The sequence below is a fragment of the Aythya fuligula genome, chromosome 1 (assembly GCF_009819795.1).
Source record: "Aythya fuligula isolate bAytFul2 chromosome 1, bAytFul2.pri, whole genome shotgun sequence".
NCBI classification, from domain to species: Eukaryota; Metazoa; Chordata; class Aves; order Anseriformes; family Anatidae; genus Aythya; species Aythya fuligula.
The window spans coordinates 615,123-631,271 of record NC_045559.1 but is presented as its reverse complement, the minus strand read 5'-3'; the positions used below and the strand labels follow the sequence as shown (position 1 = coordinate 631,271).

General features: G+C 69.2%; 4 protein-coding genes across 4 annotated transcripts; all 4 read right to left on the bottom strand.

Annotated features, from left to right (window-relative positions):
• Positions 1–825: 825 nt before the first annotated feature.
• Positions 826–2,487, bottom strand: ODF3B (outer dense fiber of sperm tails 3B). Its single transcript, XM_032208287.1, has 6 exons — positions 2,379–2,487; positions 2,084–2,287; positions 1,883–1,984; positions 1,219–1,340; positions 995–1,135; positions 826–903 (listed from the first exon to the last, which is right to left on the bottom strand). The coding sequence occupies exons 1-6, from the start codon at positions 2,485–2,487 to the stop codon at positions 826–828; spliced, it is 756 nt and encodes a 251-aa protein (XP_032064178.1).
• Positions 2,488–3,780: 1,293 nt separating this feature from the next.
• On the bottom strand, positions 3,781–5,036 carry LOC116486110 (struthiocalcin-2-like). Its single transcript, XM_032182091.1, has 5 exons — positions 4,970–5,036; positions 4,784–4,887; positions 4,363–4,521; positions 4,134–4,239; positions 3,781–3,848 (listed from the first exon to the last, which is right to left on the bottom strand). The coding sequence occupies exons 1-5, from the start codon at positions 5,034–5,036 to the stop codon at positions 3,781–3,783; spliced, it is 504 nt and encodes a 167-aa protein (XP_032037982.1).
• Positions 5,037–9,930: 4,894 nt separating this feature from the next.
• On the bottom strand, positions 9,931–11,237 carry LOC116488188 (rheacalcin-1-like). The gene is made up of 5 exons (XM_032185620.1): positions 11,174–11,237; positions 10,794–10,888; positions 10,554–10,694; positions 10,171–10,276; positions 9,931–9,998 (listed from the first exon to the last, which is right to left on the bottom strand). Exons 1-5 carry the CDS (start codon positions 11,235–11,237, stop codon positions 9,931–9,933), a joined length of 474 nt encoding a protein of 157 aa, XP_032041511.1.
• A 2,196-nt stretch (positions 11,238–13,433) lies between these two features.
• CPT1B (carnitine palmitoyltransferase 1B) lies at positions 13,434–15,844 on the bottom strand. The gene is made up of 8 exons (XM_032196558.1): positions 15,839–15,844; positions 15,444–15,560; positions 15,124–15,288; positions 14,906–15,040; positions 14,416–14,568; positions 14,118–14,231; positions 13,915–14,007; positions 13,434–13,549 (listed from the first exon to the last, which is right to left on the bottom strand). Exons 1-8 carry the CDS (start codon positions 15,842–15,844, stop codon positions 13,460–13,462), a joined length of 873 nt encoding a protein of 290 aa, XP_032052449.1. The 3' UTR covers positions 13,434–13,459.
• Between the last annotated feature and the right edge of the window lie 305 nt (positions 15,845–16,149).

Here is a 16,149-nt window from a genome sequence, read left to right as displayed (position 1 = left end):
TGCCCCCTCCCTGTCCCCATGGGGCCGTGGTGACCTTGGCACAGCCGCAGCGGTGGCGCAGGGCACAGGAGGCAGCGCCACGGCCCAGACCCGATCGCTCCCAGCCCCACCTGTGCCCACGGCCGTGGGGCTGTGACAGGAGTGGCTGCAGCGTCACCGGGGTCAGCAGGGGACAAGGGGTGGCGGGGGGCAGCTGTGGGGTCGGGGGGGGTAAAGGGGCGTGAGGGACATGGGGGCTTGGGGAGCATGAGGGGATACAGGGAGATGGAATGTGGGGGGACACGGGGATGGGATGGGATGGGATGGGATGGGATGGGATGGGGATATGGGATGGGATGGGATGGGATGGGGATGGGGATATGGGGTGGGGTGGGGTGGGATGGGATGGGATGGGATGGGGATGGGATGGGATGGGGATAGGGATGGGATGGGATGGGATGGGATGGGGATGGGGATATGGGGTAGGGTGGGGTGGGATGGGATGGGATGGGGATGGGATGGGGATATGGGATGAAGATGGGATGGGATGGGATGGGATGGGATGGGATGGGACAAGATAGGGACAGAATGGGATGGGTTGCAGCAGCCAGGCCAGGGCATCGTTGTGCATGGTAGGACTGGAGATCCCCCTCCCCTTGATCCCGACCTCCCCTTGCTCCCCAGATCCCCCCCTTGCTCCCTGCCCCCCCCGTTGCTCCCCAGAGCCCCAGCCCAGACGGCGCAGGCGCAGCCCCCGTCCCGCTGACGCGCTGAGACACGAGGCGAGCGGCCGAGCCTTTTGGCACCGATCTTTTCCCATCAGAAGCCGACCTCCCCCGCGCCCCCCTAGTCGGGCACGTCCACGATGAGCGGGGCCAGGTAGTCGGAGTGCCGGATCCCGAACGTCAGCCCCTGCGGCTTGCCCTGGGGGCGAGGCGGTGAGGGTGAGGGCGAGGGCGAGGGCTGGGGGCTGCCCCCCGTGCCCCGTCCCGTGCCCCCCATGCCGTGTCCTCACCGTGCTGGGGCTGTAGGCGCCGGGTCCCGGCTTGAGGGTGGTGTCCCCGGGCAGCTCGTTGCGTGCCAGCATGCTGTACTGCGGCGCGCGGCTCTTGTAGACGTTGGCGTCCACCACGCGGTAGTTGCAGGGTCCCGGTGTCTGTGGGGACATGGGGGTGGTGATGCACGGCTGCCCACCCACCCCCCCGGTGCCCCCCCGGTGCCCCCTGACCCCCTCCTCACCTTGCACAGGTCCTGGTAGAAGGCGCCCACGTTGCTGCGCCCCGGCATGGAGTAGTTGGGGGCCGAGCTCTTGCTGACGATGCGGGGCCCCAGCATGGGGGGCAGGCGGTACGCGGCGGGGCCTGGGGGGGTGAGGGGGTCAGGGGGTCCGGGGAGGGGTCGGGGGGTAGCGGGCGGTGGGCTTTGACCCAGGGGGGAGAGGGGGGCAGAGGGGCTCAGCCTGGGGATGGGGGCTCAGCTCAGGGATGGGGGCACAGTCAAAGGATGGGGGATTGGTTCATGGCTGGGGGGGCTCAGTCTGGGCATGGGGGGGGGGCTCAGGATGGGGTGGGGGCTTGTTTAAGGAAAGGGGGTCTCAGCTCAGGGATGGGAGGGCTCAGCTTGGGCATGGGAGGGCTCAGGCCAAGGATGGAGGGCTCAGTTCGGGGATGGGGGGCTCAGCCTAGGGATGGGGGGCTCAGTCTGGGCATGGGGGGGCTCAGGATGGGGATGGGGGTTTATTTCAGGAATGGGGGTCTCAGCTCAGGGTTGGGGAGGCTCAGCCTGGGGATGGGGGCTCAGCTCAGGGATGGGGGGGCTCAATTCAGGCACGAGGGTCTCAGCCCGGGGTTGGGGGGCTCTCCCCCTGGGGACGGGGGCTCTCAGCCCACCCCCTTTCCCGTACCTGGCGTCTGGTCGCTGGCGAACTCCTTGGTGCGGGAGCGCAGGGAGTAGACGGGCGGCGAGGGGAATGCCCATCTCCCTGCCTTCTCCGGCGAGTAGCAGCCTGCAGCGGGGCGACAGCAGCACGGCCACGTGGGGAGGGGGCTCCCTCCTGCCTCCCCCCTCCCCACCACCACCCTCCGGCACCGTCAGGGCTCCCCACCTGGCCCCGGTGTCCGGAAAGGCTCCAGGTCCCGGGGGCGGCCGTAGATGGAGTACGCGGGGATCCCGTCCTTGCCCTTGGCGGTGGTCCTGGGGGGCAGCATGTACGCGGGCCCCGGGGAGCGGTCGTCGCGGTGCTGCGCCGTGCGGGCGCCGAAGCTGTAGGCGGGCGCGCGGTGCCGGGACGGGTCGTGCAGCCGGTACCCTGCGGGGCACGGGGGGCACGGTGGGCACGGGGACCCCCCCGTCCGTCCCCTCACCGCCCCACGGCACCCTCCCGTCCCCCCCCTACTCACCGACATTGGTGGGGAGCCCGTACTTGGGCCCGGGGCTGCTGTAGAGGGCAGCGATGGGGCCGCGGGGGCGGTGGGGTCTCCAGGTGCCCACCCAGGCGCTGGTCGACATGGTGGGCGCGCGGCTCTGCCCAGCCCTGCGAGGTGGTCCCGGCCCCGTCAGTGGGTGCCCGCCTCGGGGGTCTCACCGTGGGATGTGTCCCCCCCTCCCCTCTCCACCACGCAGCCCCCGGTTGAGTCCTGGTTCCCCAGGAGCGGTGCCCCCCGTCTGGGTGCCGTGCGGTGTCCCCGTCTCCGTCCCCGTCCCTGTCCCTGTCCCCCTGCAGCGGGGCCGGGCTCACCCCCGCAGGTCCTGGGGCACAGCCGGGCTGTCACAATGGCCCCCGCGGTTGGGGGGCTCTGGGTTCTTTCCCCCCCCCAGCCCTGGTACCCGTGGGGCTGAGCAGAAGCCGTGCCCCGGCTCCTGGGGAAAAAGACCCCAGGATTACTCCCAGGATCACCCCCAAGTGCCGGGGGATCCCCAGCAGCCCGGGACTGAACCAGGAGGAGCGGGACCCAGCACCTCCCGGATTTAGCCCCCAGCACTACCAAGATGAATCCCCCAGCACCCCACGAATTCAGCCCCAGCACCCTCTGCATGTTCCCCAAGCACCCCCAGATGCAGCCCCAGCACCCCCAGGATGCACCCCCTGCACCCCATGGATGCACCCCCTGCACCCCACGGATGCAGCACCAGCCTTTGGGGTCGGAGCCCCCCCAGCCCGAGCAGGGGTCGCCCCTTACCAGTCTCTGCCCGGGTTTGGGAGCCCGGGCCCGTCCCCTGCCCGTTACCACGGCACCCGGCACAACAAACGGCACCTGCAGCCCTGCGTGGGGCTGGGACCTGCGGGCACGGCCACCCGGCTCCCTCGCGTCCTGGGGGGCTGCAGGCTGGGGGGGGGGGGCTGCCCCACTGCGGGGCCAGGCTGCACCTGGGGTCATGGGCATGGGGGCTGCGGGGTCAGGGAGAGGTCACAGGGGTCCCTTGTGGCCATGGGACTGCAGGAGCCCCACTGGGGTCTTGCGGGTCTCTGAGGCCGTGGGGGTCTCATGGGGATCATGGGGGTGGGCAGTGTGCTGTAGGGCTGCCCAGAGATGCCCTGTGCTGTCCCCATTCCCATCCCATCCCATCCCATATCCCCATCCCCATCCCCATCCCATATCCCCATCCCCATCCCCATCCCATATCCCCATCCCCATGTGCAGGTGCATGGAGGTGCAGACCAGGCTGAGCTCAGGGCCTTTATTGGGGGCCTGAGGCTGTGCCCGGGTGGGCAGGGGGTGTTGGGGCAGGGGGTGGTGGTGCAGGCACTGCAGACACCGCGGGTGCTGCGGGCACTGCAGGCAGTGCGGGCGCCGTGTCGCTCTAGGAGAGGGACTTGCAGATGAACGGTTTTCTGTCGCTGCAGGCTTCTGCTTCCCACGTGGTGAAATCTGGAAGGGAAATGCGCCGTGAGCCCCCCGCACAGCCCACCCCGCCGGCAGCCGGCACGCGCAGGGCCGGGTCCTGCAGCTGCCAGCTCAGCCCAGGGCACCAGGAGCGAGAGGTGGCCGTGTGTGTGCACAGCACGAGTGTGCGCGTGTGTGTGCCTGTGTCTGTGTGTGCACGCACGAGCCACCCACGGGCTGCCCCGGCCATGGCCACGAGGCCGTGGGGCTCGGCCGGTGCCATGCATGGTGTCGGTGCCGCCGGTGTCGGTGCCCCGGTGCCGGGCTCACCCGTGGCGTCCTGCAGCGCGGCGCAGGCTCTCCGCCTGGTGAAGGACGCCCGGTGCCAGGAGTTGTAGGCCACCGCCGTGCCGTCCGACCACTGCCAGCTGCGGCTCTGCGGGGGGACAGGGCGGTGCTGGGACCCCCGGGGAGCCCCCAGACCCCCAGCCTCAGAGCATCCTGGAGCTGCCTCGGGGCAACGAGGGGGTTTGGGGCCGTTCCCCGGGGCTGTGCTCACCCGCAGAGGCCGGTGGAGGCCGATCCAGACCTCCTCGTCCAGCTCCTCCTCGCTGGCGTCGCCGGAGCGGGAGAAGAGCAGATCCGCCACAGCCTGCAGCTCCTCCTCGCTGTGCACCGAGGCCAGGTGGGTCCTGGAGCCGAAGCGCCGGCAGAAGGCCTGCAGCGGGGAGGGCAGCGTCAGCCCGGCCCCCACCTCCCCAGGAGGAGGGCGGTGGGAGCAGCGCCGGGGCTGTGGGGACGCGGGGACGCTGGCGCCTGGCACCGCAGCCTTGGCGCACAGCAGCGGTGCCACCGCGGTGTCACCCGGTGCGGTGAGGGAAGGGAGCCCTTGGAGGGGGTCCCCATCATGGGGTGGCCCTGGGGTGCTGTGACACGGCCCCCCAGGGCCGCAGAGCCCCCCCACTGCCCGCATCACTCACCTCAGCCCTGTTCCAGCTCAGCTCCCAGGGGAAGAAGCCGAGGCAGCCCCCGCTGACGGGCACCCAGCCCGGGCTGCAGTCGGACAGCTCGGACAGATCCTGCCCTGCAGAGGCACCGGGTGAGGAGGGGGGCAGCGGGGGGCAGCGGGGGCACAGCGGGACACGGGGGGGGCGTGGGGCACTCACCCCACAGCGCGGGGACCAGCAGCAGGCAGCCCAGCAGCCAGAGCCCCGGCGTCCAGGTCGGTGCCATCTCGCTTCCCTGGCAGGACACCGCTGCGGGGACGGGGACCCCTCAGCACCCTGCTCCTGGGGGCTGCCTCGGCTGAGCCCCCCACCCCTACTGGCACAGGGGGGGGCTCCCTTGTGCCTGGAGCCTCTCTTTGTCCTGGAGCTGGGGGCTCAGGCAGGGGTGTGTGGGGACCCCAGCACCATGGGTGTGGGCACTGTTGAGTGGGGGGAGCAGGGAGCGTGGGTGCAGGGTGGGGAGCAGGGTGCAGGGGCACAGGGTGCGTGGTGTGGGTGGGTGCAGGGCGCAGAAATTCAGGGATGCAAGGTGGGGGGTGCAGGATGCAAAATGTGGGGTGCAGGATGTGAGCTGCAGGGTGCAAGGTGTGGGGTGCAGGGCTACAGGGGTGCAAGGTGCAAGGATGCTGGAGCGCAGGGTGTGGAGCACGGGGTGTGAGGATTGGGGCACTTTGTTGTGGGTCTGGGGGTGCAGGGGGACAGGGAACAAGGACACCAGGCACGGGAATGAAGCTTACAGATGGTGTGGGGTAGCAGTGCTGGGGCACAGAGGTGCAAGGATGCAACTTACAGGGTGTGGGGTTACAGGGATGCAGGGGGCAGGGATATAGAGTGCAGGGATGCGGGGTGCAGGGATGTGGGGTGCTGGGATGCGGGGTGCAGGTTTTCAGTGCACAGAGCTGTGGGGTGCAGGGATGAAGAGTGCAGGTTTGCAGGGTGGAGGTTTGTGGGGTACAGGGCTGTGATGTGCAGGTTTGTGGGGTGCAGGTTTGTGGGGTGCAGGGTTGCAGGCTGCAGGGTTGCCGGGTACAGGGTTGCAGGGTGCAGGGATGCAGGTTTGGGGTGCAGGGATGGGGGCTGCAGTCTGCAGGGGACCCCAGACCGCTGTGGGGCCGGGCTGGGGGCCTGTGGCTGAGCAGAGGAGCGGGAGCGCAGCCGGGTGCAGCAGGCGGGGGCTGTGGGGGCTCACCTGTGTCCAGCAGCAGCAGCGCTCGTGTCCACGCTCCGGGCGGTCGGCGGCAGCCCCGGGGGTTTTATCCCTGCGAGAGCAGGGAGGGGTCCGTGGGGAGGCACAACACAGGCGGCCCGAAAATGTCATCCCTGCCCCAAAGCAAACAGGGATCACGCGCGGCGGCCTCATCGACGCACTTGGGGAGGCAGCGGCGTGTGGCCAGCGCTGCCGGCCTTTGATGGGGCGGGCGGGGGGGGGGCCGGGCACCCCTCTGCTGTCGTCCTCGCCGGGCACGGGGTGGCCGTGCTGGTGCCAAGGCGGAGATGAGGCACACTGCGTGGCCGCGGGCCCCGGAGCTGCTCGGAGGGGCCGGGGGTGTCTCCGTGTTGGGGGCAGCGGGTGCAGCGCGCGCTGCTGCTGCCCGCCCTCATGCTGCCTTCACGCCCCAAGATCAAACGCCTCTGCCCGTGCCATGGCAGGCGCCGGGCCCTGCGCCAGGGCTGCTGGAGTGCCAGGACAACCCCGTGCCCGAGGTCTGCGGGGGGGGGGCTCAGGAGGGGGAATGGGGAAATGGGGAAATGGGGGGGTCCCAGTGCCAACGGCTGCCGTGCGCCCAGGTGGCTTGGTGGGCACAGAGCCCAGCATGGTGCTGGTGTCATCCCACAGCGTGCCCCCACTGGCACTGGTCATGGTGTGGGGCAGTGTGAGGGGGGTCTGGGGGCTGCAGGCACGGGTTGTGGCTGTGCCAGGCTGGCTGCTGGCACCCCGGTACACCGTGTGGTGCCACCCAGCCCTGCGGGGCTGCAGGAGGCTCCAGGCTGCTTTCTTCCAGGTCCCCCCAGCTCTGCCTTGTGTCCCTGGCCCCTTGGTCCTGCTGTCAGCTGGTGCTGCAGGGCACGGCGGGTCTGGGATGGGTTTTGGGGGGCCCTGGGCAGAAGGAGGACTCTGCTGAGCTGTGGCTGCAATCCAAGCCGTGCTGTTCCGCAGAGCTCCGCAGTGGTAGCTCAGGGTTTGTGTTTGGCACAGCGCGGGGCACCCAGCCCAGCACAGCCCCGGGGCGAGGAGCGGGGGCACTGCTCGCACTGCCCCTTCCACCGCACCAGGGGCTTGTTTGGTGATTCGGCACGAGGTAAAACAGCGCTGGGGCAGCCAGCAGTCACACTGCTCAGATCACGGACACCATTTCTCAAGTGGGTACCGAATCCCATGGCTGGTGTTGCTCACACCAGCTGCCACCAGATGCCAGCACAGCCGGCTCCCCAAGCACCTCGGTGCCGACCTCATTCAGCATCCCCAGCACCCCGAGTTGCTGCCTGCAGCCTCCCGAAGCACATTGACAGGACACAGCCCCGTCAGGACGTCCAGGGCACAGCCTGGGAGGGAAGAGGAGCGGCTGTAGCGGCACGCTGCCTTCCATCGCACCCAGGGCAGCTCCAAGGTAACTGCAGCGACCGCGCAAAAGCTTGCAGTGATTCTGACCCAGAAACATCCTGGGCCTGCAATAACGAAGCCCCAGCTGCAGGCAGTGATGGGTTTGGCAGTCTGGGACTCGGGACGCTCACAGGGAGCGTGATGGAACAATTGCAAAGGCCCCGTAACGTCAGCGGCCCTGGCTGCACGCGCGGCAGTTCGCAGAGTGATGTTGGCTGCGTGCTGATGGTAATTAGGAAACACAGCGCCCAGGAGGCATCGCTGGCTGTGCAGATCGCCACCTCTCTCGGAGAAGCTCATTAAGCCAAATGTGCTTCATAAAACTCGATTGCCCTCCCTGCGTGGTGCTCGTCTGCCCACACGGCAATGACTCTGCCGGCCGCTGGCTCTGGCTCCGTGGGGCTGGTGCCCACCAGAGGCACTGGTAGCACAGCACGTCTTTCTCCATTCGACCTAAAATTGTAATGTTTCACTCTCTGCACAGCCAGCACCCTGCACCCAACGGGTGCAAAGCCTTAACCCAGCAGCAAGGCCAGCCGGGCTTCTGCCTGTGACATCTCCAGCTCCGGGTGCAGGAAGGGTCAGCAGGCTGGGGCTGCTTCACTCTCACAGTCCAGAACCACTGGGCCTGGGATGTCCATGATCAGCCTCATGAAGGGGTTTGGGAGCCAACAAACACCCCCTGCCATGTTTACACGACACAACCCAAAGGAACTGAGCACGGTGCAATTGCCACTCCTGGTGACAGGGACCCCCCCAGCCCCTGGTCCCGGTGCCAGGTCCCAGCCCCCTCCTCGTGCAGCTCCCTGGGGGTCTGAGGGTCATGGGGGAGCCCCCCTGGAATCTCCCCCTCCCCAGGCTGAGCAGCCCCAGCTCCTGCAGTCTCTCCTTGCAGCAGGGGGGCTCCAGGCTCTGCAACACCCCAGGGGCCCTGCACTGGGCTCCCCCCATCCTACCCAGGCCCCTCTTGTACTGGGATCCCAGCACTGGACCCAGTTCGGAGCCCTTGGAGCAGGACGGGAACACCGCACCCCCTCCACCACCCATGGAGCTGGGCCAGGGGGAGCAGGACACCAAGTGCTGGCACTCAGGACAAGTGACAAGGGACTGGGCTGGAGACCCCACGGGAGCACGAGGTCCTGGTCCCGATCCCTTTGCTGAGGAGGTCACCGCGTCCCGCTCCTCCTGGCGCTGCCCATGGCCCCCGCCTGGCACCGCTCGCTGCGGATGCGGCGCGGGCAGCCCCATAAAATGCTGCCAGTGGCACTGGGTGTGACACTGGACCTGGCACCGGCAGGCTGGCAGGCGTCTCTCGCTGCCCACAGGCGGCAGCTCAAGCAGCAGGAAGCGAGGAGGCTTTGTTGGAAAGCAGCAGGAACGGCCCGAGACGGTGACGTTGGCTTCGGAGAGTTTGGGTGAAATCTCCCAAACGCATTTTGTGCCTTGCCTTCTTAGCGGTGTGCAGACCGCAGGGAAGGGTTTCTCATGCTCTGATTAAAGCTCTTTTATTTCTGTATCCCTCGAAATCCTACAAAATGAAGGAATGACTCCAGACCAGGTGGGGAACAGGAGTGGTCTGATAAATCCCTTATCAGCATCATGCTCTGCACTGAGGGCAGCCCGGTGGGCACAAGCAGGGGCAGTGTGTGGGGCAGGGGCAGGACAGGGATGGGGACAGGGACAGGGATGGGGAGGGGGACGTTGTGCCAGAGGCACTTGGCACTACTGCAGCAGGGACCACTGGCTGTGCCACTTCTTATTTTGACCACAAACTGTACAAAACCCCCCAATTCCCCTCCGTGCCTCTCCTTTGATCCTTCCTCGCTCTCCTCCTACTGGATCAGACTCATCCCCACCCCCCCCCACGCCCCCATCCCTTGCGCACCCTTTGCCTTCCCGCGGGCAGGGAATCCCCCACCCTGCCGCCTGCCCCATGCTCCCTGAGAGGTTTTTGGTGCTCGCTGCTTCCCCAAAAAGCCCCTGACCCCATGGCCCGGTGCAGCCCTGGTGCCCCCCATGGTGATACCCAGCCGGGGGGGGGCACAGGGGGCTGGGGGCCCCTCTCCTCCACCCCGGCACAGCCCCAGGCAGTGGCACCGCTGGTCCTGGTGCCACGTCCCCTTGTGCTGGGGGCTTCAGGGGTGCAGGAGAAGCACCATGGGGGGCTCTGTGCCCAGCTGTGCCCATTGTTCCCCCCCCCACCAGGAGGCACGGCTGCCCCCTTTCCCCCAAACACACCATGTGGTGGGGGGCTGCAGACAGAGCCCCCCCAGGGGCAGCCCTGCACCCTGCCATGACCAGGGGACAGCCCCGAGCGGGGCAGGGGTGCAGCTGGAGGAAGAGACAGCACCAGGGTGTGCTTCGTGCGCATTTATTGAGGGGTCCCCCACCACGGGCACAGCGAGGGCAATGGGAGCGGGGGGGCGCTGAGGGTCCGGGGCAGCAGGCAGTGGGGCGGGGGGACGCGGGGTGCAGGGGGACAGCAGGGCCGGGGGGTGGCTCGCTGGTGGCCCCGCTTCTAGGCAGAGTACTTGCAGACGAAGGGGTTCCTCTCGCTGCAGGCGTTGTCCTCCCACGACATGAAACCTGCGAGAGGAGAGAGCAGAGCGAGCGCTGGGGGGGCGAGGGGGGCTGCGTGGGGAGAGCCTTGCTCAAGGTGGGGGGGTCCAGGAGCAGCCTGGGACCGGCGGTGCCGAGAGCAGGGACCGTCCCCCTGTCCCCCCGACCCCCCCACGGGACCAGCAGCGTCCCCGCTCACCCGAGGAGCCCTCCAGCACCGTGCAGTGCTTCCCCTTGGGGAACTCGTCGTCGTCCCAGGCGGAGTAGCGCTTCTTGGAGCCGTCTATCCACACCCGGGCTTGGTTCTGGGCCGCGGGAGGAGGGAGGCTGGCGTTAGGGGAGGGGGCTGCGGGCGGCTGGGGGGCTGCGTGGGCAAGGGGCTGTGGCATGGGGGGACACGGAGGGGACGTGGGGCAGCCAGGGACAGGGACCTGCTCCAGAATGGGGACAACCCAGGGGCAATCTGGGGGCAACCAGCACGGTTCCCCTGCGCCCAGGCAGGGTTTGGAGCAGGGCATGCATCCAGGGCACCCACGGAGGGTGGGGGACGTGGGGGGGTCCCGGGCACCCTAGGGTGCTCACCCAGTGGTGGAGGCCGATCCAGACATTGTCCTCCTCCTCGCTGCGCTGGAACTTGGCGATGAACCTGGCGACGGCCGTGTGCTCCTCGGGGCTGTGCAGGGAGGCCAGGTGGCAGCCGGTGTGGATCGCCTTGCACCAAGCCTGGGGAGGGGGCAACAGGTTGGTGAGGGGGGGGGGGGGGGCTGGGGGCTGCCAGGGCAGCGGGGAGCCCGGGACCCCCCTGCAGGGACCCCCACCTACCTCTGCCTTCCTCCAGGTGAGCTCCTGCCCGAAGTACCCGTAGCAGCTCCCCCTGAAGTCCAGCCAGCCCTTAGGGCACTTGTTGGCCTGCACCCCTGCGTGGCACAGGGCGCTTGGTGAGGGGGGGTCCAGCCCTGCCCCCCCCCCCCCCCCCAAGAGCAGGGAGCCCAGGGGTGCTCTGCCCCATCCCTGCTGAGCCGCTGCTTTTTGGGGCAACCCCGAGCACCTTCCCCCTCCCATGGGTGCTCCGTCCTCGGGGCGATGCAAAGAGCCGGGGGGGCCCCGCGTGTCCCTGGGGCCGGGGCAGGATGGGGTTGGGGGGGTCAGGAGAAGACAAGGGGCAGGGGCTGGGGGCTGGGGGCTGGGGGCTGGGGGCTCACCTGGCAGCGAGGGCAGAGACAGCAAACCCAGCAGGCAGAGGCTGAGGAACGCGGCTGGTCCCATCCTCGTCCTTCCTGCAAAGAGAGCGGCGATGGAGAGGTGTGGGGGCACCCAACGAGGGGGCACCCACCCAGGGGACACCCACCCGGGGGGCACCCACCGCCCCGCGCCCACCCAGCACCTGTGTCAGAGGCGTGCAGGGCAGTGGGGCTGGTGCAGGACGCGGCCGTCCCGGTGCCTTTATAGCCCCGGTGCGGGTGGCAGCGCCGCGGGCTGGCGGCGAGATCAAAGCCTCGGGGCGGCCACCCCCGGGGATGCACCGGTCCCTCGGGTGGGTGCCCAGACAGACAGACGGATGGACAGAGAGACAGACAGACGGACAGGCCCCTGACCTCCTGTGGGACCCCAGCCCCCTGGCCCCGAGCCCCCAGCCCCGCTTTGGCCACCCTTCTTGTACCCCAGCCAGCCCCAGGGGATGCCGCAGAGGGGCGCAGAGCTGCGAGGTCAGCCCCACACTGCTTTGTGCCCCTCCCTTGTCCCCTTGCTGGGGTCCCGAGCCCCTGATACTGGTGGGGGGGGGTCGTGGCTGACTGCTGCACACCCTGCACAGAGCAGACATCCCCTGGGACCCGGCCCCCCCTTGGCAAGTCTGGCCACGAGCCCCCCGCACCCCACAGGGCGGTGGCACCGAGGGGTCCCCGACACCCCCCCTGCCCTCGGTGCTCTTTGCGCAGCGTTCGCTGCCCCCCCCAGACCCCGGCAGCCCCACGGCACTGGGGTGCCCCCGGTGCTCCGGTCACTGCTGGGGGGCCGAGGGGACGCTGTCCCTGCAGCCCCCGGTGGGCATGGGCCTGGGGAGGGACTGGGGGTGCTGGGGAGGGGGCTCAGCACACGCAGCCCCCCCCAGCGGGGCCGTGCCGGGCAGCAGAGGGTTACGGCGCGGCTGCACCCGCAGCACCCGGCAGGGTTTGTGCTTATCGGGGGCATCAGATAAGGGACGGAGCTGGTGGGGCGGAGGAGCCCGGCTCCAGACACGCATCGGCAGCTCCTTTTCCTCCGGGCTCCGCCTGGCACAGCCGGCAGGATGCAGCTCTCGGGGTCCCGGCGGCACCTGGGGGGCCCCAAACCCCATCCAGGACACCCCCCCCCATGGGGCTGAGCCGTGCCGAGGGGCAGCGCTGGCTCCTGCAGCAAACCCCACACGGGGGTGGTGGCACAGCAGGAGGGGTGGCAGAGCCCGGGGTGCAGGATGAGACCCCAATGCAGTTTTGGGGTGCAGCACAGTGCAGGATGGGGCTGCGGGTGCTCAGCCTGCGCCTGGTGGGCAGGGGGGGCACTGCGGGAGGGGCTTTGGGGGAGCACGGAGCCGAACCCAGGGGCTGGGGGCTGCAGAGCCTGACCCTAACACTGACACTGACCCTAACCCCAACACCAATCCTAACCCTAGCCCCTAAACCTAACCCTAACGCTAACCCTAACCCCAACATTAATCCCAACCTTAACCCTAACCCTGACCGTCACCCTACCCCTACCCCAACCACAACCCTAACCCTAACCCTGACTGTAACCCTAAACCTAACCCCAACACTAACACCAGCCCTAAACCCAACCCCATCCCTAACCCTAACCCTCACCCCTACCCCTACCCCTAACCCCAACCCCAACCCCAACCCCAACCCTAACCCCAATCCACCCCTAACCCTGACCCTAACCCTTGGCCCACCCCCACCAGCCCCCCCTCTGGGCACGGTGCGTGCAGCTGCCTGCGCAGCGCTGTGGGATCACCTCCCCTGCCACCAGGGCGCGGGGCCGCTTGTTGCAGGCACGAGGGGCTCTGTGCTCTCACTGTCCGTGTTTCCTGCCGTCTGTCCGTCCGTCCATCCGCTGTGCCAGGGCTGTGGGCCCCGTGGTGCGGGTGGGCGCCGCGCCGACACGGCTGGAGGTTCAGCGCCGCTCCCTGCCGCCGTGCCCCGCTGCACACCCCCGGCACCGCCGCACCGTGCTCCTGGCACCCCCACCGAGGCTCCTTATCCCTGCTGCCTGCGGGCAGGAGGGCCCCTGGGGACCCCACAGTGCCACCGTCCCCTTCCCGCAGCTCAGGGGCCCCCGCCCTGGCCGTGCCGTGCCCCGGAGAGGCCGCGGTTGGTGGCAGAAGCAGCCTTTATTGGCAGCATTTACAGAGAAGCAAGGCCCTGCTCCCCCCCCACCCGCCCTCTCCCCGTGGCCCCCCGTGGTCCCGGCTCCTCCGTGTCCCCCGGGACCCCGCGGGGCCGCCCGCGCCCCCCTCACTTCGCCGCCTTCTTGGCCGGCACGTCGAAGAGCTCGGCGATGTCCAGCATGGCCTGGCGGATGTTCCTCCCGAAACGCTTCGAGTCCTGCGGCAGCGCCCGCGCCCCCATCAGCCCGTGCCCCCCCCAGAGAGGGGCACCCCAGCCCTGGGGACCCCCCCCAAGCCCCTGGGCCCAACCTGTGTCTCCTGTGACCCCCCAGAACTCTGGGAACCCCCCCGAACCTTGGTACCCCCCCCGTGTCCCTTGGGACCCCCCCAGCAGGTCCTGCATGGGCAGGAACTTGGAGCCTGGAGCGTGGTTGGGGTCCCACGGAGAGGGACTGGGATGCAGTGAGGGCCAGCACTGCGTGGGGTTTGGGGGGGGAGCTGTCCCTGCCCCAGCTGGGGGCTGCCCAGCCCCCCCCCGCCCTGGGGACCCCCAGCCTGGGGACCCACAGCCTCAGCCCTCACCGTCTCGGGGCTGGAGTACTTGCTGGAGACGTGGAAGGTGATGAGGTTCTCGCCAGCAATGATGTAGGAGACGCCGTAGCCATCGTCAGCAACCTGGGGGGGGGATGAGAGGCGGGGATGTGAGCAGTGCCGGGGGAGCCCGGGGTCTGACGGTCCCCCCCGGGGGGTCCCCGTCCCCCTCCCCATGCCCAAGTGACGCCGACCGGGCCGAAGCCACCGCCGGTGGAGACGTGGTCCGGGTACTTGTCCAGGTCGAACATCTTCAGCTGCTGCTGCGGCGTCTGGCTGGTGGAGAGGCGCCAGGGCTCCGACAGCACCTGTGGGGACGGGGTCAGCGCTGTGGCTGGTGCCCTGCTGCACCCCACTGCACCCCACTGCACCCCACTGCGCCCTGCTGCACCCCACTGCGCCCCACTGCACCCCACTGTCCCCCTCTGCACCTACCCGTGCCCCGCTGCGCCCCACAGCAAAGCGCACTCCCCGGCGCCGTGCCCCGCTCACCTGTGCCAGGAAGGGGGACTCTACCCCCAGGTACCGGGACACCACGTAGAGGCAGAAGAGGTGCCGGTCGATGCCGGCGCCGGTCATGGCCATGCGGTACATGTGCTGGTGCTTCTCCGCCGCCAGCTTGAAGAGCCGCTGGCGCTCAGCTCGCTGCGGGGAGAGCCGAGCTCAGGGGCTGCCACACCCCAAAACCTACCCACCCCGGGGTGCGCTGTGCGGGGGGGGCGTCCTCTGTCCTGCCTGGGGTTGGCAGCGGCTCTGCAGCTCTGGGGAAACGGTCCCAAGGGATGGGGACATCCCCAAGGGACAGGGACCTCCATCGGGGTCAGGGCCCTCCTGTGGAGATGGGTGCTGCCTCCGGGGACCTCCCCGAGGGGCAGGGGCCTCTGCTGGAGACAGGGATGTCCCCAAGGGGAGGGGACCCCCAGGAGGGACAGGGACTTGGTCAAGGCACGGCATGAGGGGCGTGTGGCGGCGCGGTGCTCACGCTCTGCCCGGCGTCCGCCATGCTCCGCACGAAGGCGGTCGACTCGGAGGTGCAGGAGCGCACGGTCTCCGTCCGGCCCTCGCGGAAGAGCCGCGTCATGGAGGCCTCGTAGGTGAGGCAGAAGCAGCCCTTGTCCTGCGGAGAGAGGCGGCTGGCAGCGGGCACGGGGGGGGGGACGCCCGCCGGGGCCCCCCGCGCGTCCCCGCGGCGCAGCTCACGCGGAAGTGGGCGAGCTGCAGGGAGATCTGGATGAAGGCGTCGGGGCTGGTGCGGCACTTCTTGATCAGCCCCTTCCCGAAGTCGGAGAACTGGAAGCAGCAGAAGTCCACGTCGTCGGCCAGCGCCTTGGCCACGCGGTACGAGCTCTCGATGGCGGCCTGGCACTGCGGGGACACGCGGCCGTGGCGGTCAGCCCCGATCCCGTGGGGCCAGGGCGGCACTGGGTGGCACTGAGTGGCACTGGGAGGCACTGGGAGGCACTGGGTGGCTGTGGGGCAGGGCTGGCTCCAGTGCAGGAACACCTCGGGGCTGCACCCACCTCCTGGGGGATGTCCCACTGCAGGCGCTGGGGTGGTGCCAGCCGCGTGTCGGGGTCCCCCACGCAGTGCCCCCCCTCGGTGTAGCCCAGCTGGAATTTGTCCGTCGCCAGCATGAACTGGGGGGAGGCAGGGACTGAGCGGGGGGCACCGGCCTCACAGTGCCCCCAGCCTCCCCCACACAGCTCCATTCACCCCCCAACCCGCCCCCAGCGTGGCCCCACACACAGCCCTCCTGCAGCCCCATTTACCCCCCAGGCTGTCCCCTGCGCCCCCCAGGAGCTCTCTGTGTCCCCAGGATGGTGGTGCCCAGCCCCGGTGTCCCCAGGAGTGGTGCCCAGCCCGGGGATGCCCAGATTTGGGGGGACCAAGGGGGTGCCCAGTGGGGGGTGCCCACCTCCATGGTGGCCAGCTGGGGGTGCCCACTTCTGGGGGAGCCCAGTGGGGATGCCCAACGCGGGATACCCAGCTTGGGGGGATGTGTGCCCATTTTGGGGGTTCCCATTTTGGGGAGTGCCCATTTGGGGGTGCCCATTTAGGGGTGTGTGCCCATTTTGGGGGTGCCCATTTTGGGGATGCCCATTTTGGGGGTGCCTATTTAGGGGTGTGTGCCCATTTGGGGGTGCCCATTTTGGGGATGCCCATTTTGGGGGTGCCTATTTAGGGGGGTGCCCATTTTGGGGGATGCCCCACAGGGGCACAGGTCCC

What these genes read in the sequence shown, in the direction of transcription:
- ODF3B (XM_032208287.1), bottom strand. Translation starts at nt 2,487, where the DNA reads ATGTCGACCAGCGCCTGGGTGGGCACCTGGAGACCCCACCGCCCCCGC. An exon ending in TTTCCGGACACCGGGGCCAG is followed by an intron (nt 1,985 to 2,083) that starts GTGGGGAGCCCT and finishes GCCCCGCTGCAG; the next exon opens with GCTGCTACTCGCCGGAGAAG. An exon ending in TCTACCAGGACCTGTGCAAG is followed by an intron (nt 1,136 to 1,218) that starts GTGAGGAGGGGG and finishes ATGTCCCCACAG; the next exon opens with ACACCGGGACCCTGCAACTA.
- LOC116486110 (XM_032182091.1), bottom strand. Translation starts at nt 5,036, where the DNA reads ATGGCACCGACCTGGACGCCGGGGCTCTGGCTGCTGGGCTGCCTGCTG. An exon ending in TGAGCTGGAACAGGGCTGAG is followed by an intron (nt 4,522 to 4,783) that starts GTGAGTGATGCG and finishes TCCCCGCTGCAG; the next exon opens with GCCTTCTGCCGGCGCTTCGG. An exon ending in GCCTCCACCGGCCTCTGCGG is followed by an intron (nt 4,240 to 4,362) that starts GTGAGCACAGCC and finishes GTCCCCCCGCAG; the next exon opens with AGCCGCAGCTGGCAGTGGTC.
- LOC116488188 (XM_032185620.1), bottom strand. Translation starts at nt 11,237, where the DNA reads ATGGGACCAGCCGCGTTCCTCAGCCTCTGCCTGCTGGGTTTGCTGTCT. An exon ending in TCACCTGGAGGAAGGCAGAG is followed by an intron (nt 10,695 to 10,793) that starts GTAGGTGGGGGT and finishes CCCCCTCCCCAG; the next exon opens with GCTTGGTGCAAGGCGATCCA. An exon ending in GGATCGGCCTCCACCACTGG is followed by an intron (nt 10,277 to 10,553) that starts GTGAGCACCCTA and finishes CCCGCGGCCCAG; the next exon opens with AACCAAGCCCGGGTGTGGAT.
- CPT1B (XM_032196558.1), bottom strand. An exon ending in TGCAGCTCGCCCACTTCCGC is followed by an intron (nt 15,041 to 15,123) that starts GTGAGCTGCGCC and finishes CTCTCTCCGCAG; the next exon opens with GACAAGGGCTGCTTCTGCCT. An exon ending in AGTCCCCCTTCCTGGCACAG is followed by an intron (nt 14,232 to 14,415) that starts GTGAGCGGGGCA and finishes CCGTCCCCACAG; the next exon opens with GTGCTGTCGGAGCCCTGGCG.